This window comes from Apteryx rowi, unplaced genomic scaffold (genome assembly GCF_003343035.1).
Source record: "Apteryx rowi isolate R43461 unplaced genomic scaffold, aptRow1 scaffold_332, whole genome shotgun sequence".
Classification (NCBI taxonomy): Eukaryota; Metazoa; Chordata; class Aves; order Apterygiformes; family Apterygidae; genus Apteryx; species Apteryx rowi.
The window spans coordinates 460,094-487,264 of record NW_020449775.1 but is presented as its reverse complement, the minus strand read 5'-3'; the positions used below and the strand labels follow the sequence as shown (position 1 = coordinate 487,264).

Genomic DNA, 27,171 nt, shown 5'->3' with positions numbered 1-27,171 from the left:
TTTAATCTAACAATGTTTTTCATACGTTAAAGAGCCAGTGAAATGCTTTTGCATATTGATAAGATATACATGCTGATTAGGTGATGTGAGCTGGCTCATGGGATGGTAGATCATGCAATAAGTAATTTGGCTATGGTACATAATGCTCAATATAATGCAGTTTCCGTGTTCACTTTTGTTTTAAATTTTCTTCCTCCATCATCTTTCTGCCTTGCCTGTTGCTTCGAAGCCTGACAAATGGTAGGGCTTGGCCACATGGCTCCACATGCAGTTAAGCTGAAAAGGGAGAGTTTCTCCATGGAGAATCACAGAGGCCTACCCTGGTTCAGTAGGTAGCAGCGCTGTCATGGGACTACACTCGGGGGAGGATATACTGATCTTTTGCAGTGGTATCAGAGTTTGGAAGAACTAAGCGCAAATTTGCAAAATGCAGGTCCTTGAGGTATGTTTAATCATAAAAATGATTTGTCTGGTCTAGAGGGCCTTTTCATCCTTAGATTTGCCCAGGTCTCTCTGCTGAATTGAGTTGTTTTTGCTTTTACTGTTACAGCTGTGTCCCAGCTACTCCCAAAGAGGTCTGAAGTCCCCAAGAATGAATCTGGCACTTCTTTGCTCAACTTCTTTGGTCCGTGTGCTCCAGAACTAAAAGATCTCTCTGTCTCCCTCCTTATCTTTCCATCCTGCACTGCAAGATGTGTCCATGATGTCCAATAGCAATTTGCATTGCATGCAAATGTGACTTCTCTTTTCTTGACGCTTGGCTGATTATGGAAGTCCTGTCATGCTTGGCGAAGTGTCAGGCAGAGAGGTCCTGGCTGTTGTCTTGTCTGGGCTCTGGAGATCTCCTGAGGTTGATTGCCATACAGGGCCAGCAGGACAACAGCAGGACTGCTCTTTAAGACCTCAGGTTCTTTAACTGGGTGGCATTATTTTCACCAGGTAAGAAATTCGGAGTAGTTTCTGTGATTGTGACATTCTTTGTGTTGCTCCGTTATTATTACTATCATCATCATCATTATTATTATTATTACCATATCAGCTTTCCAGTAATTGCCCAGTAAAGCTGAGAAGTTACCTTCCTCTCTGCCCATATGGGGAGAGTTATGATGACAGATGTGGGCTCAGCAAGGATTTGCTGAGCTCTTAATCCTGTTTGTGGCTAACAAGCTGTGCTAATGTGGAAGGGCATCTCTTTCAGTATATAAAGGTCTTAACTGCTTGCTACCTTAGGGAAGTGTGCTGTTATAATGCTGTAATTGTCTTAGCAGTAGTGGCAGGCCATGAGATAGACGATGTAAAGATGTAAACCTCTGAAACAATGCAGGCTGCTCCATCCTCCACGCCACTTTCTTGTGGAGGGTTTTTACTTGTTAAGACAAACCCTAAAATAAATGCAGTGAGCAACAGAGGAAGTAAGCTCTGTATACTGGTTCTGGCAAACAGCCAGAGATCAGATATTTGTATATACACCTGTATCTTGAGGGGATGAGAATGTGTGATACTATTCTCTTTGTTGTCTCTTGCTCTACTACTGGTTTACTCTCAGTTTTTTTTTTTCCCTTCTCCGTCTTGCTTCATTTGATTTGTTGTACACTGTCTTTAGTTGCTCTCTGTCACTTCTTCATCTTTTAAAAATAGGACTTCCATACTTTTAGATGTCAGTGTGACTAGAAGTTTCTGACCACTTTCTCTTTAGAAATCCTGGAGAACCTTTCCAAGCATAGAGCATGCCCCAGTTGAATTATTTTGTGTTAATGTTCTTAAAGTATACTAAGTGCATTTGTAACTTGTCAGAGATCTCTCTGTGTAATCCATCAGTGCTTTGGTCAAAACCTAATCTGAATAAATATTCTGAACTGGTAGGACTTACATCTTCAGTTTCATATGCATAGAAAACACCACTTTCCACCCTATATAATTATTGTATGCTATTTAAGCAGCTACTGTATTAAAGATGGTGACTACATTCCTGGTGTCAAAGGAGTTATGGTGTGTAGTTTGCTGTTGAGATTCTTTGGGGCTGAAAAGCTTTGAACAAAGTAGCTGCTTGCCTTCCTCTTTCCCAATATGCAATGCTAAAGGCATTTGCAAAATAGTGACCTTAATTCCGTGTTAACCAGGTGGCTTTGGAGGACATTGATAAAACCAAAAACCAGAGTCAGCTATGTAGATGGCAGAAAGAGGGTGAGTGATTTGTGCCACTCACTTGCAGTAGATGTGTCACTTCATTCTTGGGTTTCTCCTGATCAGAGGCTGCCAACAGTGCCAAATACTTTTATTTTTCACTTTATATCAAAGAGTATCTGTAATACCTGCAAAGAAAGGCAGCTTCTGTGACCATAATGCATTCCCTGTCTAATTGGCTTATGAAAATTGGATGCAACAGGAGGGATACTTAGTGAAAGTGTCAGTCTTGAGGAATTCTTTTCTTTCTTTTTTTTCTTTCTTTAAACAGGTGATAATGATAATGCTGGGCTTTTCTCACAGTCTGTTACAGGTGCCTGTGGAGTTCCTGAGGTGAAGGGCCCTTAGAGAAAGAGTCTGAATAAATGTAGAGTGAGTCGGTTCTGGCTCATTCAGGTGGGTACTGACTTTCTAGAACATTATGGCAGAAGGCTAGAAGGGACAAATGTACAAGGATTTTGTCATTTGGCCAGATGTGCAATAGAAGGAATGCTGAAACTCATTATCAGACTCATCAGCACCTATGAGTCAGGCTGGACTGCGAACTTGTGCCTGGTGCATTAAACCTTTGTGCCAGCGAGCCTCTTATCTGCTCCCTTTCACCATCTTTATTTTATCTTCTGTGTGGATTGCACATCTCTTTCGCAAGACTTCTAATGATCCTTTTATTTGCATTCTAATTGTGTTGTACGTTTCTTTCCTTTTTACCTCCAGCTGTTCTTTGTTGCTTTTCCTATTTTTTTTAGTTGTACCATTAAATTTTTTTCTCCTTCTGTTACCCCCCCCACACACACACCATGTTGTTTACATTTGTTCTTCCTTTACTTTCATCATCTTATATTTTTCCCCTTTTAACCCTTATCCTCAGAGGAACCGGTTTCAGTCTTGGAGACCAGCCCTTTCTTATTGATTGCCAGCTGCTTTTATTGAAACTAATTTGCATTCTCTGCTGTTATTGTGCTAGACAGAGGACTAGTGATTTTGAGTAAAGCTCTTTCCCCAAAGGCTTTGCTTAGAAATTGTCTCTATATTTCACAAAAAAAGTGGAAAATAAAGAGCAGCATCAGTGCAAAAGCTGCTTCTGCCTAAACCAATATGCTTGCATCTTTGTCACAAGGAAAGTGGAAATGTGGCATGTCTTGCTGCTGGCACAAATGACTTCTCCAGGCAGAAGGGAGCTTGGGTGGGGGAGAGCGGAATGCTGTGGTCTATGGTGTTTACTTAGGTGGGCACCCCTTAAAGTATAGCATTAACAAACCCAATCCATTTTGACTGGGACTGTTTACTGCCGCAGCATTTTTGTTTACAAACACTTGTCCAGCTGTGATTTTTGGCCATAGACGGCTCTCAAAAAATTTATTAAGAGTGCAACTATACACTAGGGTTAAAGAGCTGTGACTCCACTCTGGTAAACTTGAAGAAAAAAAAAAGAAAGCAAAGCAGTTATTCTTTTTTGGGGGGGGGGGGCTTTAATGCTGTAGGTACTAGCTGCATTCAGATAGACTCTTTCATCAGGTTCTTTAATAAGGCTTTTTGAGCCTTATATTGATGAGTATAAAAAGCCTATCTTAATTTGGGTTTTTGTACCATGCTAGAGGTATAGCTAATCATGCTTTGGATGTATCAGACCTACGGCATATATCCATTTCAGACAAAACCATCTTGTTCTTGGACTGCTTTATATTTAGAAGTTGGTCTCACTATTTTTTCACCATTTGTCAATTTAATTTTGTTTGACGCTTGGAGAGGAGTTCTCTGACCATGATATAGTGCTCACCACCAGGCCTGAAGAGGAGATGTGCTATATAAACTCATTATTAAAACTCATTTAAGTGCTTTGCGTCTTATAGTTCATTTGCTAGCATGGCTGACTACCAGTAGTTAAATGGCAGTAACATCTGTTTGTAGCATCTTTGCATCATGAAAGATCTTGTGCTTGACTTTGACACCCAAGTGAAAGGATGACAAAGACAAGAAAACGTTCGGATTAAGCTGCAGGGTGCAGCTTTTAATTATAAAAGCGCACCCTCAAACATAGCTTGGGTACATAGCTTTCACCATACAACTAAGATTGAGGATCCCAGACCCTTTCATTGGACCTTACTGGGTAAAAAGGAAGAAGAGACTATCCCATCAGGACTTGCTTCTTCTGGTGTTCGGGATACTTGGCCTGCTAGTTAGATACTTACTATGGTATACCAGCCCCTGGCAGTACTGACTGCCAGACTGGGTGCTGCTGGTCTACTGGTCGGGTCTTCAAGTTGTGCCAGGATCAAATATGGCTCTGATCCTGCAGGTACACCCCCAAAAAGCTCAGGGAGTCACCTGCAGAGTTGCTTGTCTGTTCATTTTTTCAACCTAAACTCTACTTAGAAACCAGTTCACCTGCTGCCACAGTGCAGCCTACTTTGGAGTAAGAGAGCTTACTGTTAAATCGTAGGACAATTTAGGATAGAAACTGAAGCATAAACATCTGTCTTAAATGGCTTGAGGAGTTTAGTTGGCAATGCTGCATTGCATCATTATTTTCCCCCATCAGAAAAACTCCTGTTTACTGAGTTGACACTATCTGAAGGCATGGCTTGTAGTTACAGTTGTGTAAACTATCAAATGTGTTAGGAGGCTGAGAGACTTGGAGTTATTTGTGCTGAAGGGCTTTGGCATGGAGGAAGAAGTGCACGTAAACTTCTCCTTGCCTACATATTTGGGTTTGATACCATTAATCAGAAGTCTGGATGCTGGTTATTGCTACTGAATTGGGATTATTTCAGACTGCAGACCAAGCCTTAGCCAGTTTCCCTTCATTGTTTAAGTCTTTCCCCCAGTGGTTAGAGAAACATTTAACAGGATAGAAAACAGTGTCTGTGAAAATAAGATTTGCCCTGAAATTTGATTGCTGAACTACTTTTAAATAGCCTTTTACATTTCTAAAAGTTCATGCTGGCTTACTTGGCAGCCTTCTTTCTGGTACTAATTTATTTGACATGTTAACTTACTGTAAAACAATCTAGCTCTAACAAACATGTTTTTGCATTTTTAAATGACATTATAAATTGGGAGATAAGAATGGGAAAGATCTGCATGCAACCATTTTATTGTGTTGTCCATGTCTTCCACCCACACCACGGCCTTCCAGAGTGGGAGAATCCGAAGGCGAGCGAGACCTTTCTATTCTGTGTCCAAACTGAGCAAAACACAAAAGTCAACAGCAGAAGTAGGACTGAGAATCTGTTTGACTTTTCAAACCTTTGCTTCTATTAATAACAGGATGGATTATTAAAAAAAAATCATATTTAATAGCAAAGAAAGTTAAGAAATTTAGTGTGTGCTTGAGGGGGAGCAAGGGGAGTTTTGAATGCCCAGAGAAGGCGGTAGGAATACATCTTCCTAACAGATTCAGTAACAAGCAGAAACTCACGTTGGTAGCATGGTCTGTGTGTATTAACCCTGAGCTCCTCCCGGGCTAATTATGCCCCTTCTAATGCAGCTAGGGTGTATCTGTGCAATGCCTTGCAGACTGACCCACGCTTCTCTGCCCACACGCTCAAATGATTAGATAGGAGTCAAATCTTGTCTGCAAGCTTTCTAGCTTTATTTCAGTGCTGCACTCAATTTAAAATGCGGCGCTGAGAGACTGGCCTTTTTTTGCTTAGGCACAGCACCACTCTTAAACCGACACAGCTTTTGAACTGGAGCTGGTTTTCATCTGCGCTGCTGTGGATGTGAGGGAGCAGCTCAGGCCTACCTGTGGTTTACCATCCAGACGTGCCCCGTCGTTGGCTCGGGTCATTCAAACCTGTTCACAGCTAGCTCAGCTATTTGCTCATGCTGCTTCCCCGTGCGCTGCGTAGGTGCCTGAGATGCCCAGCTGCCCATGGGAGGTCAGTTCAGCTGTCCTTTGCGACTTTGAAAAACTCCTGTGCCTGCCTGGGCACTTGATGCTTAAATTTTTACTCTGTGTTTTCTCGGCAAAGATTGGTTATGCAGCGTCTCTATTACAGCAGTGAAAAGAATTCACTGGCACCTGAAGCTTTTCTACTGAATGCCCTTCCTTGCCCTTTTTAAACACTCTGTGCTTTTGCATGGACATAATCCTGGATATTTTACATATCCCATGTTGTTGAATTAATTGAAAATTTGGTGTGTTGGAGAGATATGGGCTTTGATGATAAACACACATTGCCTACATAACTTTCTCTTTGTACTCTGTGCTGGGCAATCCTGAAGGAGAAATTTAGTATGAGGAGAGGTCTTCTGACAGTTTTGGCCTTAGCAACCCTTAGAAGCACAAGAGAGCAGGAGAGGAGGAATTAAGGGGAAGAGCTGGAATGTGCAGTCTGAGGAATTAACATCAATATTTTCAGATCCTTTTTCTTATAACATAAGGAAAGAAGTGACTGGAGGATCAAATCTTTCCCAGGCTACTAGCTGAGAAGCACAGACAGCATCTGAGAGCTAGGTAAGGCCCTGCAAGCAGCGGTTATTAGACTACAGAAGCTTTCTGGGCTGTGTTCAGTGTTCAAAAATACAGTTTAGGAAACAGTCAACAGAATATGTTTCCCAGGGGTTGAAAAGATTTTTCAGGTAGTGATTCCTGTTTATCTGTAAGCTTAGAATGTCTTTGATAATCCCTGTATAAGGTAATTCAAAAGCATTTTTAAGCTTAACCTAATTGTAATTAAAGAGAGGCCTCGCAGCAAGATATTTCGCACTGCACACTTGCTGAACCACATATACTAGCTGGATAAATGACAGAAAACAACGGATTTTCTTGATGCTATCTTTTGTGCCAGATATTAGTTGTTGTTGGGTTTTTTTCTTTTTTGTGAAATGAATGGGTATGAATTTTTCTCTGAACATTTTCATTCTATGAATGTTTTCGCTCACTGGGTGACAAATATGGTGATGCGTTATTAAAAGTTAAAAAGTTAGGTTGTAGATTGTACATAGATTGTAATGCCTTTTGTGCTTTTATGCATTTTCTATAAGAATAAAAGTAAATGCTGTAGATCTTTGAAAAAATAGAAAAAGGCTGTAGTTGTTTTTCAAAATAAATATTATTCCTGAAAGTTTATTTTAAGTTATTGGCAGGAGAGTGAACATGCAAGGAGGGGAAATATGGTGTTTTCTTTGGAGCGTACCTTTCCCAAATATATTTTTAAAGGTTGATAATCTGTTTCCTGCCTAGGAAACCAAGGAAGTCAAAGAGAGAAGGAGATTATGGGCACGTCTGCTCCTTCAGCGCTGTGGCGTTTCTATGACTTTCATCTCCTACCCAGTTACAAGCCCTGCAGGAAGGGGATGTGCAACTTGTGTTGAAAGCCTTATGGTTTCCTTTTTCTGTGAGCAAGCTGGTTTCTGACTAGGCCAGTTAACTTTTACTATTGGGCATCTGTCCTTATTTTCCATTGCCCTGGAAACTTTGTGGTCTCCACCATTCCCGACCAGCCTGGTTGTTAGTGGTGGTGTCCCTCCAGGCTTGTAGTACCTGCGGCGCAGCAGCATCAGCTGTGCGCCGCTCCCTTTGAATTCTGCTGTCAGTAATATGTCTTGCGACTAAAGCGTTGCTGTTGCAGATTCCAGGGAGCCCTGAATATGAACATATCAATTATCTGTCAACACAACAGCATCTGTCATTGAAACTAGGCATCATTTATTTGGCATCAGCATAGCAAGGATTTGGCTGACAGCCAGAGTAAAATATTCCAGCAGAAACTGCTGCAACAGGAGCCATCTCTGAAGTAATTCTCTGAAATTCAGGTGCTCTAACATCATCTTTTAATAAATTCTTAAGACACTAGGGACCTTAGCAAAAAGCCTTTCAGGTTCCACATTCTTGTCTAGCTTTTTCTCTTGCGTGTTCAATTATTTTTCGTTCTTTTTCTCCAAAGACATATGTACAAGGTTCTGGGAAGTATATATCCTATGATTTAATATCCTTTTTTGACCTTTAATTTCATATTCCAAAATTTGTTTACATAAAATTGCAAAATGAATGCAATCAGTGATGGCTGCTTTGGGGAAACTTTGCTCAACTTTAAAGGAGGCAAGACTTTCAAAAGGAAAGAGTAAGAAATTATGTGCCGTTTCTAAAAGACAAGCAGTTGTTTCTGTTTTTTGTTTTTTGTTTTTTTTTCCTGTTGCTGACTGATGCTAGTCTCTGTAGTTTTCCTCACTTTTGCTTAGACCTTATCTAAGTAAGCTTCATGTTCCCAGAGATGTAAGTGGGTCAAAACGGCAGTTTCAGAAAGTTAGGGAAGTCCTGAAGACACCCCATTTGTCACTGACTTGTCACGGTTCAGGCAGGACTTCACAGCACCTGTGGGAAATCAGAAACTGAGATCACTTTCCTTTTAAGGATGGTCCTTGTTATAGTTGCAGGAGGTAAAGAAGGAACTCTTGTGTTTAATGGTATAGCTTATAACAGCCGGTTGGTCAGTTCCAATGTAAATATTTTTTAAAAAATGAAAACAGGAAAATCAGAGTGGGAAGGGAGAAAATACGTCAGAAAGCTTTGGTGGTAGATATAGCACATGCAACTGTCTTTATGTCATCTCTTTTAACTGACTAGGCTTCAAATTCTCTCTGTCCCTTCATCAAATTAGAGGTGTCCACTTGTGTGCTAAAAAACCTTCTTTCTAGGAAAGTGTTAAGAACAATACAGAGATGAAAGTAGTTGGGAGAAAATACACATTGGATTTTCAGTGCTGGAAGAAAGGCTTGTAGAATAAAGATGAGCTTTTTTTTCTTTTTTTTTTTCTTTTTTTTTCTTTTTTTTTTTTTNGGGAAAAATAGCCATGACTTGAGGATCATGGGCTTTATCACAAAGATCTCAAACAGACAGAAACCGGTGTTTTCCAGGCTAGAGTACTATAAAGTTTTTTTTTTTTCCTTGAGGTTTGAAGTCCTGTGAAGTACAGTTTCTCTTGGAGGGGACAGAACAATGAAAGGAAGGGAGGTCTATCGTATTCTCTGCATTTCAAATGTGTTCATTTCTGTTTGGGTAGAAAAGAAATAGTATATTTGGATTAACTCCATGCTCTCAAAAGAAATCACAGTTCTAGAGATAGGTAATGAAACCTCTTTAGGAAAATAAATGTTACCTTTATCCAAGCTCAGAATTTATTCAAGAGGTCAGCTTTGCTGTCCTGGCAAAGCTTGAATTTAATGATTAACCTCTTTGTGACTGTTCATGTAACTTCTGGCTTTCCATCTGGTATATAAACATAAGCTGAGATGACAGTAGAATGCTGTAGTAGAATAGTACACACTATTTGGGAAAAATATCTATTTCTAAATCCTGTATGCAATATGCATCACCACTTGTTGAAACTGAGAGAAGCCCGTTAAGAAATCTGATTAGCTGTGTGCTCTCCAGTTAAGATCTCTGTCCAGTGTGATAATCAGTGATATCTAGCTGGTAGTTTATCTAGTAATAGTGTGCCCTCCTTTTGTAGAGCACTGCTCTCTCTAGCGGTTCAGCCAAGCATGTGTGTTCGTTGCAGCCACATACAAAGTTGACCATTGAAAAGTGATACCCTATAGTAAATTTAAAAATCTTCTCCAGTGTTGGACCTGGCACTGTCTTGCTGTGTTATGTCACTCTTCCGTTCAGCAGGTTTCTTTGTGAGATCTTCTAAATGTGTCGTGTAAGCAATAGCATACAAGAGGAGGGAGAGTTGCTTTGTGTGAAAGCAACCCTGAGAAGTGCAGTGTTAGGTCCAAGGTTCAAAGCAGAGTGTTGTCAAGCACTAGGCAGTGTGCTTGCTCTAGCAGTAATGATCTCTATAATTTTCTGTAGTTAAAAAAAAAAAAATCCATGGGATTTTGAGAAGTAAGTACTAAAACAATTTCAAAAGCAGCTTTAGTTAATGAGTTGTAGAGCCTACATTCTTTTTCCTGTTAAAATGGAAAATATCAGGAAGCGTAGTGCTAATGCCAGTGGTCTTTGCTGTACGTGTCTCCATAAAGCTCAGGTCTGTAGTCCATTCCATGTAAGTAGGTGCTTATGTCCAGAGAGACCTGGCTGAAACCTGTGGAACAGTGTAGTAGCAACTGGGACAAGCTGCCAGACTGAAACTGAACTTCTTTTACTTCCTTTCTCTTCAGCTCTTCCAACATGTACATAGTCCTGTATCTTTTGAAAGGGTCTTCTATTGGTAGTTGTTAAATCCCATCAGKGTGGGTTCATCTTCCTTCTTCTGTCCAGTTGAAGGAGATGGATTTTGATTGTGGGTGCCCCCCCATCCCCTTTTTTTCTTTTTTTTTCTTTTTTTAGTGCTTTACACTTTTGACTCTTGAGCTCCGTCAAGAACTCGGCTGATGCTTTCTAGCTTATTTTGTATTTCATGGTAAGTTTGCTGTTCTGAAATATATTAATATTGTGGCATTTTGGTACAGAGGTTTGTGAATTGGCCTGTTACTAGCATCTCTAGTTGTTTGTAACTCTCCAGTGTGTTCTCTAGGAAGGTGAGAATGTACCATATGTAGAGCACTGTGTGGGAATAGGGAGGGGAAAGTAGGTAAAGGCTATCCTTTACCCTTCTTCCCCTTCTCAAAAATGTGTCTGTAGTTCTAGCTTCTAGGCTAGGTTAGTTCTTGCAGAAAATCCCTCCTCTGTTGGACAGAGGAGTCAGCAACGGTTGGTAGATCTGTATCATAGGAGAAGTAGGTCTAGATATCTCCTGATATCTCTGGCTCCCTGTATAAAATTGATGGTACTGGGAGTCCTGCTAGAGGAGGATACTGTCTGCACCTTGCCTCCAAATGCACACAGTGAGCTTGTTGATTCTCTTGGGTTTGGCATCCCCCCATGCTCAAGAGTGTGAGTGTATTGCATTTTTCTTTATTTAGCATATTCAGGTGCTGGACTAGTGGTAAGTAAGAAGCTCTGATAAACYACTACTTCGTTCTTTGTCCAGAGGCTGCCTCTTTATTTAGCTCTCTTTGATCCTCCATCCCTTCTCTTAGTCCGTCTCCCTTCTTCCTTGCAGTTCAGATTAGTAGCAGTTTGTTGGGAAAATAGCATTTTCCTTTCCCTTTATGCTTACACTAAAAATTCAAATGACAAAATGCCCCTTCTTCTCTTAGAAACTGTAAAGTGCATTTTTAAAGTACTCTTACAATAAAAATTAGGGTCTCTGAATTTGCTTCTGGCCCTGTAGCTCTTGTATTGAGGAGCAACCTGTTTGAAGCAGTTTGCAAAACCACTTCAGTACATGTTGATCTAACAAGTCAGTACAGGAGCCTTACATAAACCAGTCTTCATTCACTTAACTCCAGGAGAACTTTTATGATTAGTATTTATATAAAAAGCTTTCAGTGAAATTGTCTCACTCTCAAAAGAAAGGATGGCTTTTCCCTGTTGACTCAGTGTGAAAAAGACTGCAAAGGCTTTCAGTAGCTCCATATTTGAGACGGGCATCAGCAGGAAAACTAGGGTCGTCTTTAATTTGGTATTTCATTTTGTGAAATTGCCTACTCTGAGAGAAATAAAACATTTACATGTATATTAACCAGTGTTTGCCAGCTCTTGGAATAAAGCCAGTTTTTTCAGGGCCAAACAAACACTCTGAGTGGATGAGTAATAATCTGCTACTGTCACTTCTAATTTATGGATGGGTAGACAAAGTAACATTTGCCATTTCAAGTCACCCTATTTGCTTGAARGTCTAAAATTCAGTATTAGCTATCAGTTTGGAATTGTGGAATATGGCAGCATGTCTGCTTGTAGCTGATTTACTGAATATAGCTGTTGCAAAAGTTCAAAACGTCCCTAAATGATAAGGAATAAATATAGAAGACAATGAGAACACATGAAGGATACAGAGGTTTTGGGATGGTAATTTGGAAGCTGCAGCAAGAGGCTGAAGAGATGTATGGGATCTCCTTTTTAAGGATGACTTACAAGGTCCATGTGTCAGCTTTATTTTTTGAGATATGTTCATTATAAGGGCCAAGGAAATCCTGGAAATCTATATCCTTATCCCTTTCATGTTGGAAAAAAATTTAAAATCTGTGCTTTCCCAAGATAATGGATGTATTGAGTTTTTGTTGTTGATACGTAAGTAAGAGAAGGAGAGCATTGATATTGAATCCTCCTTTACAAAGATGTCTCTCTTGTCTCCTGAACCATTTCATTTGCATAATTTTTCAACAAAAGAGTTTGGAAAACTTCAGGCATTTATAAGCATGCTTTTCTCATGAAGTTAGTAGCAAATCTTTGCAGGATTGGGATAATTAAAAACAGCAACAGCACATTCTTTTGTTGAGAAAGATGCTTGTTTTCAGTCAGTGCATAAAATCTTGCATGTTCAAAGCCCTGCAGAGATGCAAATAGCACAACAATCCTCTGGAGCTGGAGTTTAGGCCCTTAAGGGTCACTCTTAAGATTAAACTCTCCTCAGCATGCCCTGTGAAGTCTTCTGTAAGATCTCTTGGCAGGTTGTAGTGGAGCATGGTATAGCACACCTAAATACGTAGATAGGAGATGGGCGAGAAATACAAGCCTTGCTTATCAGCCACTAAGAGCAAACAAACATAGTCCAGAGACAAGAATGGTAATTGATGTCTGTCCTCTCTGCTGGATTGACTCTTCCATCTAGGTTTTATTTTATTTCCATACAGCTTTTTCTTCTGTGCTTTATTTTCTTTCTCTTCTGTTTCTCTTCTCTTCTTTACTCAGACACTATGGGGGCTCTCCTGCTCTTTCTTTCTTGGCTTCATTATCTTGCTCATCTACTTGCTCTGCCTAACTTTTTTTTCCCTGGATTAGACTTCTTGTCTGTGGTCTTGGTAAATGAAACAAGAGCAAGAGCGGTTGATGTTAATGTTCTGGATACCAGTATGTTCGCAACCCTGAATTTTGGGGTGCATCCATTAATACTGTGTAAGCTTTAGAAGATGGATTCACTAGTGTCTCCTAAAGAGCTGATGCCTCAGTTCCTTTGAAAGGTCGGGCTTAAGGTAACTTTGGAGTTCTGATTGTCATTTGGTGTTCACAGGCACTTTAGTGGTAAGATAAAAAACTAATAAATCCATTTTTTAAGGTAGGTCAAATAGCATGTGATCCAAACCCCATGACTGCTGGCCCCTTTACCAGTTTAAAGGACAGGCACCTTTAAACACCTCTCCTCTGCACACAGACAGTTCCCAAACTGTGCCTAGGCCCTAAAGCTGACTTGACTTAACACTGTTTTAGGTTCTGGGTGCGACTTGACATGATTGGACTGTTGAGTGCCTGCAATTGCCTTAAAGGAAGGGATCGGCTGAATTCTATAGAAGATAATACCAAATGTAGCTGGTTCACTTCAGTTTTGTGAAGTGAATGAACAGTGAAACGAAATGAACAGTGTTTTTAAGAGTTAGAAAGTAGGATCTTAAATAAAAATGCAGAAAGTGGTTTGGAGGCATGCTTCTTGAAGTTGCTGTAAAATATGAAACCATTAAGATTAATCTGAATTAATCTCTATAAAGTAAGAAAGATATCTGCTTAGATCTTGGCAGCAGGTGCTTGCAGTATTATAAATAGAAAGCAATATGAATTGAGGTGCTTATTAAATTTGCCTTTATGATGCTTTGAAGGATTGCAGTGGAACAGAAACAAGAAAAATTACTGTGGGCTCTGGCTTAGAAGGCTGACTTAAATAGCTGTGCTGCCAGAGAAAACAAAACATAAACCAGGACTAAAATGTATTCAGAAAAACTGGTAGACTTGTTCAAAATAGATTATCTAACATCAATCTGTTACTGGCATGGGGAGATTGGCTGAGAGTTTGAGGGACATGATTGAACAGGAAGGGGCTTAATTTTTTGGACAGTTTTAATATAGTATTGAATTTTAATGTGTTTTCCAGGAGAATGCACTGTAACCCTTTCTAGCACTTCTGTTTCTCAAATTTTTCCTTGTCAGCTGGGGGAAAGGGAAAAGGGAAGCAAAAGCTAATTCTGTGGGAAACATGAATGGGAGATAGACTTGTTCAGATTTTTTACTGTCTTTTGGGGTGAGGATTTGGTGAGGATTCTGTGTGTCCTTCAACGTTCTCTGGAATTGCTGAAACACGGTGGGGTCTGCTTAGAGAGGTGGCTGAGCAGAGTAGCTCACAAATTCACTAGTAGACCAGATCAGAGCAGCAGGCTCAACTGGTCTAGAGACCATTAAAAATGAAACAAATTCTGCAATGTTTTTTTCTTTAATGAGATACTCAAACTGATTTAATTTAGTAGGGAACATGCGAGGAAATAGTAGTGTGGGAAAGACTGACAGTGCTTTGGGGAACAGTGAATTGGCCTGTGTGAGATCCTAGCTCCTACTTTTTAATGTAGCAAAACATAAGCATGCTTACTGGTAGAGCTTAGGTCTGCTATGGCACTGCTTTTGCACCTTTCTTGTCCTAGTTAACTCTGGCTTGGAAAATGCGCACTTAGGCACAGCTTGCCTACAAACAGTGAAAGCGTCTCCATTAGAGTTGGAAATAACACATACGCGTGCACACACATACATACACATAGAGCAGGTGAACTCATTATCACAGAGAGCGTGAAGGGGAAAAAGGTAAGGCATGGTGATAACAGGACTCCTGGGGTCCATTCYCAGATCTCCTTGGGATTGCATGTATGGTCTTACACAGTCTGAAAGGGCTGCATACCAAACACCTAATACATTTAACCTGTGGTTAGGAATTCAGTTTGCATATGCTTGTGAGTTGCATGAAAAAGATGACTCTAACTGTGCACAAACATGAATACTCCTGGAAAAGTTTGGATCTGGTCAGTGAGGAATTCAGTGGGGAGAATGAAGCTGGTATCTTGCATTCAGCATATTGAGATTAATGCATGACTGTGTATCATTGGCAACTTTCTCAGAGCATCGTGAATATAGTGAATTGCTTTAAAAAAAAACCTATGTGGAAAGGCTGTATGGGAATAATTGAGAAGGGAGAATATGAATCCTATTACATCAGGGAATGTAATGTTTTGATCTCGATGAGTGCTTTAAAAAAAAGGTCATTTGGATTTTCTGGTTTTGAATTGTGGTATTTAATCAATAGTTGTTTGCTGAACATTATAGAGGAACTTCAATGAGACATTCTTCTTTGCCTACCCATGCTTGTTTGTAATGGATAAATGCATTACCCACACAAGACCATAGCACTTGCTTTTGTTTCTAAGTTTTGAGCTGATGGAAAGCCCTGACAGTAGGGCTGTAAAYAGGAGTACATAAATAGGTGGTGCAAGAGCTGTTGTTGCAGAACTGATTAGGCAAAATCGAGCTTGTGTTTAGAGGGTAGTTTTGCGGGGAAACTCCCTTTGGTTAGGCCATGCAGAACTTTTCTTTTAGTCCCTGTAATTTTATTTGGTCTTAATTAAACTTTCTGCATTTAAATTAGTTTACATTAATGTCACACTGTCTTATTATGTGTAAATTGACAGACACTAACACGGATTTAATCAGCCTAATCCAGCTGTATGTAATTATGTGTCTTCTCCTTAAATAATTGCAAACAGAGTCTATCAATCATGGCAGGGGAGTCTGGCGCTTTATTATAGCGTGGGATTGTTTAGTGAAATGTAATAAGACTTCAGGTTTAAGCTGGGAAGTAGAAAGAATGCGATTTTAATGAGACCAGTGATAGGAAGAAAAAACTCTCCCCACCCATCCTGTGTTGCAAGTCTCAGTTCTTATCTTCCCTTCCTCCAAAAAGGTGTCCTGATTGCATTGCTGTGACACTGCTACTTGAGAGCATTTCTGTAATTTGAAAGGAGTTAGGGGAGGGCACAGATTTGTGGGTGTTAGAGAAGAGTTCTAGCCTGAGTATCTCCTAAATCAATAACTTGATTACCCAGATCGAGTGAGAGAGTGTGGAAGGCAACACAGGTGAGAATGAAATCTGGCAAGCCATTGCATTCATTGCATGTGCTCTAAAATACTTGTCCCCCACAGAAAAATAAGCCCCCTTTCCTGGGACAGTGAATGGACATTGAAAAAGTTTCCTCTGACAGAGTTCACCTGCTTCAGCAATTCTACTTGGGTTGATTTCTGTGTGATTTTGTCATAAATTGTTCTCCAGTGTTCTCCAGTCCTCTCCTGGCATGCGTACAGGCAGGGAGAGACAGGCATGGTGCCAGCAGTCTTTCCTCAACCTCCTACTGAAAAACCATCTGTGCCAAGAAAAGCTTGAAAAACCAGAACTTCAAACAAGCCCTGAAGGAGCGAGTTTGAGGTCAGAATCCCTTGTCCAACATGCTCTGGCATCACATCCAGTTTGCTTTAAATCTGTAAATAACCTCAAGATACTTCATAAAATAAAACCTCAGACTCCAGCATTACTGCCTTGCTGTCCATCTTCCCTTTCAGGACTGTCCCAGGAGGGTATCAGGAGCCCACATACGCTTGTGTCCCGCTTTCTCCTATTGCGTATAGTTCTGTAACTTGAGCCAGGACAGGTTTCCTTTTGTTGTTTTTTGCCCTTTGAGAAGCTGTTTCGCAGATGATTTGTGTCCAGCATACACAGATTGTCATGTGGTCAGGAAGTACAGACGGGTTGTTTTTAGATGGTGCCCTTGTATCTTGGGAGTTGTATCTTCAGCTTTTCAGCTGACCGGTCTCCATCGCTCTCCCCCACCTCGCCACCAACCCCAGCCACACACCCACACCCACTCTCTGCCCTGGCCTTTCTCTTGTTTAGATTCAACAAGCCGTTCTTGCTGCGGGCATGGTTTTTTTGCCTGCCAACTTTTAGCCGGGACTGAATTTTCAGTGCCAAAGTTTTAATGACAATAGAATTATAATGAAAACCAGCAACAGTCCCTCAGCTCTTATATTTGCATTACGAAATTGTAACATCAGGCCTCGGACTTGCTGGCGATCTGCCTCGGTTATGTCTTAGGGATCTGTTTCAAACAAGTATACAGTGATGCTGTTTCACAGAGTGACTTTATTGGGAAAACAGTAGTTTGAACTGGAGAGGTAGCAGTCAGACCCCACATTGGATAGATAAAAGAAAATGAGTATTTCCCATCTGGGTCATCATCAGCTCAGAAGATGAGCGCTGCTACCCTCTGGTGACGGTTCAGTTTGTGATATGAGTTAGTAGTGACAATCCAGGTCTCAGCCTGACACAGCTATAGTGGAAAACAGAAATATTATTTTCACACTTGATTCCTATTGCTGCTCATTGTCAGAGAGGCCAAATAGTTGGAGTTAATCTGGGAAAAACGCATGTGTATTTTAAGTGGTTCTGATATCAGTGACTAGTTAGTTTATAATTATGTATTTGGTGTGTCTATTTAGAAGCGGACTGAATTTCTGTAACTACAATGGGAAGATAAATATTCTGTATCTAAATGAATCTTGTCAGGAGCAGCTGAAAAAAAATATGCTTTTTAAGAAAACAGCTGAGCAAACATATATTATCCAGTCATATGCTAGGGTTGTTGCATTTATGTGCAAGATCGTCTGTAGCTGTATACATGGAGAGTGGCAAGATTTTGTTTTACAGCCTCCCCTAGGAATTGAATACATGCAGTGACAGAAATTGCTTGTTTTTCTCATGTTTTCCGTAAATACTAGTCCCACTTCTTCATAGGACAGCCTGTTGCAAAAGTTGTCTTGATACTGATTCTTTATATATAAAGAAAAATATTGGTTATTTGCCCACCCATTCATTGAGCAAAAGATTCTGTCTTTTTTTTCTTCATTGTATTCTGTTCTGTTTCTTTGCTGAATTCTGGTCAGATAGGATCACACTATAACACTGTATTTGCCGAAAACAGTGTCACCTAGTCTCTGCTTAATGATACCTTCCCAGATGCAGCAATCCCGTGGCTTTTTGTTTCTAATACTGATTTTTTTTTCCTATATCCAAGTCCTCAGAATTGTGAAAATTATATTGAAATAGCTCTTTTTCTGTTGGTGGCCTTGTTCTTTCTGACTTTCTGGCAGAATTCAATGATGGCTTTCATTTTCCAAATGCTGTGAATAGTTTGGAGCCTGTGAAAGCTGCATTTACAGTAAATGTGATGTTGTGGTAACGATGGGTCAATTCTGATTTAGGTCTGTAATTTGACAAAAAAAATTTCACTGAAAGGCAGTGTTAAACTGACTTCAGACAGTATCTTAATAGTTCCATAGTTATGTGTGTAATTAAAAGCTTTTACCCTTGAAAAGAAGGTTGTTTCRATTTGTTAATCATAATTCTTTGATAGAGTGAAATAGACTGAGGTAAATTTTTATGATATTAAGAATTGCCTCATGCTGTAATGTGAAAATCCATTTTTCACAGAGCAGAAAATTCTCTTTTATGTTTTTCTTCATTTTTAGCACTCTCTGAAATCACATGCCAGATAATGTCACAGAAACATGAAGATCTCAAATTTAGCATTGACAAGCATTATCTTCAGTTATGCATCAGTTCTGCTATGTAACTTCTGTTTTGCAGAAATGAGCTGGGTGACCCAGAGCACAGATTTGGCGGTGCAGAAGTGAGAGTTATTTGTGGTGCTGTGAGTTATTTTGCATAACTCTCCCCAAAGAGCCCTTGCTTGCTTAGGGTGGACTTGTTCCATTAGGAGCAAATTAAAGATTTCTTCGTTAAGTACATAATAATTGTTTCCCTCTGTCAACGGTCACATGAATAAGGCTGTGTTTCAGTACGAAGAGGTACTGTCCTGCRGTTGGAATATCCCCTTCATCCTGGGGCTGCCTTTTGTCGTTGAAGGTGGGTTGGCCCAGGAGGTTTGCGGTGAGAGAGGGAGAGTGGGATTGGGATTAAAGTGCTTTTTGCTAATCTCCTGGGCAGGCTCGCTCTTTAGGGTTCAGCTGTCTTAGTCAAATTGGCAAATCACTGCTCTGTCCGTCTCTGTCACCCACACAAGTGATTATACAGAACATTTTGCTGCTCTGGAGCCTGTCAAATAATGAAGATTTTTTTTAAACTGTATTATTTTACATTTAGTGTTTAAAACATGGTTTAATAATCRTGCTTGAAAATGGTTGGAAATATTGCTGGGCAATCACTACATATTAGATAAAAACTGTTATAATCAGGCTTTTTTAAAAGCCCCTTCCTCAGAGCCAGATTTGCAAAGGTGTTGGGTGCCTAATGCCCTTTCCAACGTGCGTGAGCAGATCTAGCTTCTGGMTCTGCACCGGAGTTGGGCATCTAATTGCTCGAGGAGCTGCGTAAATCCTRCAGGGTACCCACCTAGCACCCATCTGAAGGGATGAAGGCGTTCTTCAGAAAAGGTGCAAGGATCACTATTTTTCTCTCGTCCACCTGTGAAAACTGAAACACAAGAAAAAGAGCTGGCTGAGAGCTGGATCTTTGGAAAGGCTGGRTGAGGAACTGAGGTGTCTGGAGACCCCGGCCAGAGCTCTGCACCGGGGCTTAGGTATTCCCCTTCATAAATCTGCCCCAAGCTCCTACCAAAATACGCCCGGCTTTTTGATATTCCCACTTAGCTACATCTCTAAGCTGGCCGAATCACAGTTAGAAATTAGCCACCTCGCTGATGCCGCTACAGCAGTGGCCAGACCGCAGAGCTGTACCAAAGAAAACTCCATGTTCAAAATGTGGTATTTCACCTTGAGGTAAAATGATTTATGGAGTGAATCTGCTCTGTGGCGTAATCTAAAGCAGGTCTTGTTCATTCGTTACAAAGTTACGCAAACGCTAGGGACTATTTTACATACAGTTCAATTATTTAAAAAAAAATAATCATTTGCGTGTCTATAAAGTGTGTTTCAAAGGTGGGAAATAGTGGCGTGTAAGCAGCAGATACCTGTCAGGTTAATTCTGGGCAGCAGCTAGGAGAACAGTATTACTTGAGCCGACTTGTTGGCACCCGGTTCCCCAAGCTGACCGGGGTCAGCACGTCGAGTTCCCTTCTGCTGCGTCAGGCACTGCTGGCTCCGCGCCGTGGTGGCTGGCTCAGCCGCAGCGAAGCTAAAGTTATGTGTGGTAAGAAGAGGATTAAAGCCTCGTAAGTAGGAGAGCAAGCTGCTGACCACAGCCGCCGCGCCTCGCTGCGGAGACGCTGCAGCTGTTCCGCTGGGAACGTGCAACAGCAGCGGGCTCTGCGTTGTGGCCTCTGCCTTTGGGAGCCCTGCAGTGGGAATCACTTTTCTTTCTTCCTGATGGAAGGCAGAGTCCTTAGCATGAGGCCGGACACTGCTCCTGATTTTTGTCTCTGTTCTGTGCTGAGCGGTGGTTCCTGCTAACCAAGCTTCCCGCTAGTCCTCTGGGTCTCTGCTGCCTCCTCTCTCCACCTCCTGGGCGCTCTTCTTGTTCCAGCCTCCTTCCAGCGGCAGCCCTGGCTGTGGTACTCTAGAGTGATATACGCCTAGGAAAGCCCGTTAGTTCGAGCTCTTCTCCTTGACTGACTTGTGATGTTGGTGTGTCTCAGTGTTTGGGAACTACTGGTTTTAGGGGGCTTTTTAAACACTAATATAATCTGAGGAGTATTGTCTGCTTACGTATTTTGTGGCCTTTTTCCTTACTGCTAGCAACCAGTTTGAATACAGTGTGTCCTGTTTTTCTGCCTTTTTTTTTTTTTTTTATGTTTCAGTAACATACGTGGCCCTGGGGAAAATGTAAATGATAAAAATTAATTCTTACTGGATTGTTTGTTTGAATTTCAAGATGTTTTGCTGTTTCAGAAATGTTACAGTGACAGTAGCAGGATCAGGAGGCCAGGTTAATCYAAATTGGCTTGCAAACACTTGTAATTTGGATTTGGAGAAAAATTATTCGGCTTAACATGGCTAATACGTTCATGGTGTAAAGTTGGCGATAATAAGTTCTTCAGATGTCTAGACATGTGATTACACTAAGTGCRGATAAACTAAATCTTCTGTGCATGTGTGGCATGTGGAAGGAGATCCAGAAACTGCAGTACTTAGCGGGTGTTAATGCAGCTGGAGTCAGCACTGCTTTTTCTGTCTTACAGGAATAGTCATGTCTAGTATGAAAAACTTTTAATTGCAGATTACTAATGATCAGGGTTGATTTTACCCGTCTCCGTCCCCCCCCAAAAAAAACAACAAAAAAAMYACAGTGAATTACCATAAATTCTGGTTGGAGTATTTTTGGTGTGTTTTGAAGGCAACTAGTCCCAATAAGTTTCACTATACTATTCTGGTACAAAACTATCCCTGGTTAACTGTATTTTGACTTGTTTTAAGATGCTGACAAATGCTTCAGCATTGGTGTGAATAACTAAGTCTGTTGATGTGCGCTCTTAGGTTTTGAGAGTAGCTGTGCAAAACAGTTCCAATAACTTAAACCGGCAATTTAGAATAAAGAGCGTTTCATATATCAGAAGCAGTCTGGATAATGGGCAGGGAGGAATGGAATTGCACTAGCTAGACTTTGAGCAAAGGCACTAAATTTGTGAATTCTTACTCTGTTGAAATGACATTTTTAGGTTGGTCTTAAGTAGCTTGAACTTTTATGTTTTGTTCTGCTTGAGACCAAGCTTTTCAGTGAATGTGTCAAGTCGCAGTAGTGCTGTATCAGAGAGAAGAGGCGATTCCTGTGATTTGGATGTTTCAACCAACTATGCCCGGCAATGCTCCTTTTCTTGAGATGACAATCAAGATAGTTTCTTTCCAGCCAGGAGATTCCTGCATTTGAGGGACAGCTTACTATAGTGAGCTTTAAAAAAAAATTTTTTTAAATTGCCCCTGTGCAATTTTATTATGAAAGTTTAAATTGTGAAATTCATGAAAAGAAAGTAAACAGGCTTTATTGGCTGGCACAAGACTATTGTCAGACTCTTGGGGACCATGGATATTCCACTTTTGCAAGACTATGTTCATCCTTTCTATGGCTGTTTCTATGAATGTCCTGATTGAGGCAGTTATTGATTCTTTGCAGTAAAAGCAGTAGTTGAACTAGTTTGGTGCTCACTTCTGGCCTTGCAGAAGCTTGGGCCAGGCTGAGCAGTCTGTGAGGCAAGCCCTCTCCTGTTTGGGGGAGACTAGAAATGGAAAGGAGGCTCTTAGCTCCCATTTGAAATGAAAAGGTAAGCTTCTGATTATTTTTCTTGTGGAGAGTGAGGTAGGATCATTAGGATCGTTGAGGCTGGAGAGGAGGTTGTAAAAGACCAGAGTACTTGTGAGCCATCACTTTCTCATTGCCGTTCTGGCAGGGACCTGCTCTGAGATGCTCTCAATGGGCAGGCGTAGCCAGATTAATTACAGCCATCCTGGTGCTGTCCGGTTTCCTTCYTGTCTTCATCTGAGTTTGGCCTTACCGTCGAGCAGGCAGGGTGGTTATGGGCCAGAAGTGGAGGTAGCTGAGTAACATGAGATAATCTGTTGTCTTGGGCCGTGCACACTGCTGAGAATAAGACTCTGCTGCTCTTATCCCAGCTGCAGCACCAGCTTGCTTGGCTAAAGCTGCTTGGTCTTTCTGTATGTGTTTCTTCACTTCCCTAGCTGTGAACAGTCACCTGCCTTCCGGTGAGGTTCATAGGGGTGGGGGGGAAGCTCACAAGTGACTGGTAAGAGACGTTGAAGTGGAAAGGGGCAGCTGTGGCACTGTTGTTCCCCTTGCCTAACATGGCCCGTAGATTTGCCCCGTGTGTAACTGAACGCTGTGGTGTCCACGCGAGCGCCCTGCCTCAGTTYAAGCTGTTTTGAAGTGCTGCATACCAGCATTAACATACCAGCATGTGCAGTGTCCTCGAGCCCTCCCGTTGGGAGGGWTGTTGTCTCTTGCAGAAATTGTCTAATCCTGGCAGTCATGTCCAGGCTCCTAGTGGCAGCAGGAGCCTGGCAGTGACTTGCAGAGATTCACTGCTTCTATTTTATGGTTTAGTTCACATGAATCCTAAGGCTCATCTGCTTAAAAATTGTGGGCCAGACTTCTGTGCAAGTCCAGCTCCGCCAGTAGCAAAGCCAAGTAACCCAGTCTATTGGAAACATATTTGGAGGTTGATGCCAGATCCCCAAACTTGAGAACATGAACTTGTAATTCTAGTGCTGCTGACATTTGTGGGAAGGCTTTCTGTTTTAATCCTTCAGATGTTAGCTAGTGTATGTAATTAACTTTGTATAATTTTGTTTCAGGATGAAACATTCATTTAAAAGAGACTTGGAAACAACTGATGTTTTCAGTGTCTGGGTAGCAAGTGATGTTATACAGAACAAGGCATACGTTTATTGTTTGAGAGATTGGTTTTGCAGCAACTCCTGTTTGTTACTATGGTACATAGAAAGTCCCAAGGGCTTTTACTGTCCATCACTTCCTAGGTCTCTTGAGTAATCTAGATACAAAACCTGCTGATAKACATTGACAGTGGAGACAGAGAGAACAATGTGCAAATACTATAGCCTACAACGCTCTGGTTTTCTAGTTATACCAAAGGACAAATGTAAAACTTTATTTTGTATAGCAGGTTTTCTGGAGTTCAGTAATAAAGCTTGTGACCAAAGCAGGAGCAGAACTGAAGTTGAAGAGGTAAAACAGAGATTACTTTTTCTCCAGAGATTGAAGAGAGGAAGTTAGCAAAGTGATTAAAAAAAAAAAGTGTAGCTTTCAGAAGGTAAAATACCAGAGACCCTCCCCTGAGCCAGTAAGGGGGCTGAGGGTTTGCTGAGGGAAACATTTATGGAAGTTTAGAAATGCAGTAGTCCTATTTGAATAAACAGAGAGACTGGAACATGGTGTCACCTTTAACTTCTCTAGCCCATTTCCATTTGCCTCCCCATCCTGAAGTTCACTGGCCATGTCTGGTCTCTGTAAATCTGTTATGTATTTAGTGTCTAATGCTGCAGCTTGCAGAAGGAATTGATTCTTTCTAAGATTTGAATTTTATCGTCTCCTTGAGAATCACCCTGAGCACCAGAATTCCAGTCTTGATAAAGCATAAACTGTTTGCCTCAGAGTCCGGATTACATTTGCAAAGTTTATGGTCAGAAGAAACAACTGCTTGTCTGAAAGGTGTGTGCACATGATACAGAATCAGTGAAACCAGCTGAACAGATATCCTGTCACGCTTCTGGTTTTTGAGATTGTATCCAAGGCCCATTTAAAGGTAGAAATACTGATCTGTTGATTTGCTGTTGGTTTTGAGACACTGCAGGGTAGCTCTGATAGTCTGGTCATCACTGTAATTATGAGTTAGTAGAGTTATTCCATATTTTGCTATAGTTGGTGAAATAGGGTTGGATGAGAGTCGCAACTGGCAGATTGTTGCGTTATGAGAAAGGATGGGAAAACTTTGTAGTTGCACACAACTGTAGGGGGAGATTCTTGTTCTGTAGATGAGCATTTCAGCTTGGTTTTGTTTTTGTTGTCAAGATGACAAACAGGGCTGAGTGAGATAACCAACACCTACAGAAGGTGTCCCACTCTCGGGGGAAACTTCTTTTTAAAAAGGGTAGCCGCAACTCCTAACATTGACCAGAGATGATACATCAAGAGGAGATCTTGTGTGGGGTGACCCGGGAGAGCTTTGCGGTTTTGCTTGCTGATGTGTTCCTGCTCACCTAGGGCAGCACACTAAAATCATGTTTATATTCTATGATTTAAAAGGAAGGGAAAGAAAAGAGAAAGATAAGGTAACCCATTAGTTTCTTAGTATGTTTTATTCCGAGTATGTTAGAGTGACAGAAAAATGTCTGTTCTTTTCAGTAGTTTTGCTGGGCTATTCACTATGTTGTTGTCCCCAGACGTGTGTGCTTGCATTGAGATCATGAGTATTCTCCCATTCTCTTTTGAAAAGCTTGTAAGAGGTCAGTTTGTGGCTAAGGAGTTAGTTGGTTTAATTGACATGGTCATGAGATTAACACATCCCTGAAAGACTTCCAGAACGRTCAGCAGCTGATTATTTTGGGTGGTAATCTTTCAATTCACTGAAATACATAAAAACTGTAACTGTTACCCTCCTAATTTGTGTTTAGTTGTTGTGCACTTACRGAAATGGGAGATGTGGAAAAGAGGAATATATTGAAAAAATTACCCTCTTCCCTCCCCCAGCGTGGTCAGTGAATTACATAGCTGTAGGCATCTTAAAAAAACAAACAAACAAAMAAACTTTTCTGCACACTTARGTATGGAAATACAAGCACCTACTAATGCTTCTCGCCTCAGAGAGGCTTTCATATTGTGCAGTGTTTTTGTTAATCTCACTTTATAGATACTTCTGCTTTTAAAAATTAGTCTAGTAGATGCTTCAAAGCAACTTGCTTATCAGCAACTGCTTGTCTAGAACAGTGATTTGTAAGCAGGCTGATTATCACTTGGGATGATCTTTTTCTTATAAAAATGACAGCTGTAATAAGAGTCACAGCATTGATTCATGTTATGATTTAGACCTTGTTCAATGGCAACAAAAACAGAGTCATAATTTAAGCAGATCTTTCCCCACATTTTTTTTTTCCTATTAGAATAATAATACCCTTTATTCTAATAAATGTCTTGCGCAGATGATAAATGCTTGCTGCTTTTCATTATGATAGGATGCATGCGTACCCTTCCTCGTTCTGCTGATCTGTGGGGAGCCACAGACCTTTAGTTGGGAGCCTGCTGTTGTTACAAGAAGAGGCAGCCAGCTGGTGCTCTGTGTTGACGCAAGACTAATTCATATTATTTTCATTAAGTGTTTAGCCCTGTTATCTTGTTTGCCTTGAAGCACAGAATGTATGGTGCTGGGCTCTGCTTCTGGCTTAACACAGTGCAAGTTCAGCGCTCTTGGACAAATATACGCACCATGATGAACTGCTCTAATTTTTCATGGGGCAGGTGTGATTAATGAAGTGAATGAGTGCTCTGYGATTCAGTTTCATTGAAAGAACTGCACAGATATTGGTGCAAGTTAGACAAAAGATTTACCAAGTGAAGCTTGTAATAACTATTTTAAATATATGTCRATTTTGCTCAAAAGACTTGTTTTGTTTTTCCTCTTGCAGTTTCTTGCACGGCCAACTCTTTGAAGCTGACGGAATTTTTCAACCCCATCTTTTAAAAGACTCTGGCCTGTCTTCTGCAGCTCGACTCCCTTCGCTCCCCATTTTGGTGAGACAGGATCCTAAGAAGAGAATGAGGCAGCTAAAAGGAAAACCCAAAAAAGAGACCTCCAAAGATAAAAAGGAAAGAAAACAGGCAATGCAAGAGGCCCGACAACAAATCACCACCGTGGTGCTTCCCACACTGGCTGTTGTAGTAGTTCTGATTGTTGTGTTTGTTTATGTAGCAACACGTCCAAATACAACTGAATGATGCAGCTTTTCAGACTCTCTAACTTTGGGGTATTAATACTATATCAAGAGCCAAAAGAAAATCTCTGCCACTCTTTTAATACTTCACAAAGGAACATGATGTTATCTTCAGTCTTTCTCTTGGTTAGGGTTCTACAATTTCTCTTTAGGAATGTAACATAAAACGTATTAGTGAATGTGCCAGTACGTTTTATGGTCCAGTTCATGTGCCTTTCAGACTTTTAAAATGGTGTTTTTTCTTAAATCTGTTTGAAGCTCTATATTGTAAAAGGAAATTGTGTTCTGCCATAAATTTGTAAARATTGGCTTTCAGCTATTATTGCTGTTATGGATAATGTTGCTCCCATGAGCTCTTGTATGTCTATTTCAGAACTTCCAAAGAAGTATATTTCTTCTTTGTACTTAATGTCATATGAAATGCTTTGATTCAGAAAGGATATATTTATTTTTTGAATAAAGGAGATAAGTCTTACTTGGAATCTTCATCTTATTTTGTGAAAAATGTGACTTGTTGTGAAAGCCTACATCGTGTAATAATTTTTTCATTAAACACTATATAGTTCACTTGAAAAGAATTTCTTTTTGCTGTGAGGTGTGAACATTCAAAGTGAATACTTTAGGATCCAACAGAAGGAATCTTACAGAAGTCAGACAGGAAGGTTCCACCAGTTTATGGTAAAGTAGCTAACAAATTACATAAATATAAATAGTTGTTTATATGAATGTTAAACATTTAAATCTGTAGAGCAGCAATAAAAAAA

The 27,171-nt window shown here is 40.6% G+C and overlaps 1 protein-coding gene across 2 annotated transcripts; it reads left to right on the top strand.

Moving 5' to 3' along the window:
- The first annotated feature begins 202 nt into the window (after positions 1-202).
- SMCO4 (single-pass membrane protein with coiled-coil domains 4) lies at positions 203-26,970 on the top strand. Of its 2 annotated transcripts, XM_026071925.1 has the most exons (3): positions 203-328; positions 2,488-2,580; positions 26,102-26,970. In XM_026071925.1, exon 3 carries the CDS (start codon positions 26,232-26,234, stop codon positions 26,409-26,411), a length of 180 nt encoding a protein of 59 aa, XP_025927710.1. In that variant the 5' UTR covers positions 203-328; positions 2,488-2,580; positions 26,102-26,231; the 3' UTR covers positions 26,412-26,970. The 2 variants fall into 2 exon arrangements, with proteins under 2 accessions (XP_025927710.1, XP_025927711.1); XM_026071926.1 differs by lacking the exons at positions 203-328; positions 2,488-2,580 and adding an exon at positions 16,387-16,406.
- The last annotated feature ends 201 nt before the right edge of the window (positions 26,971-27,171 follow it).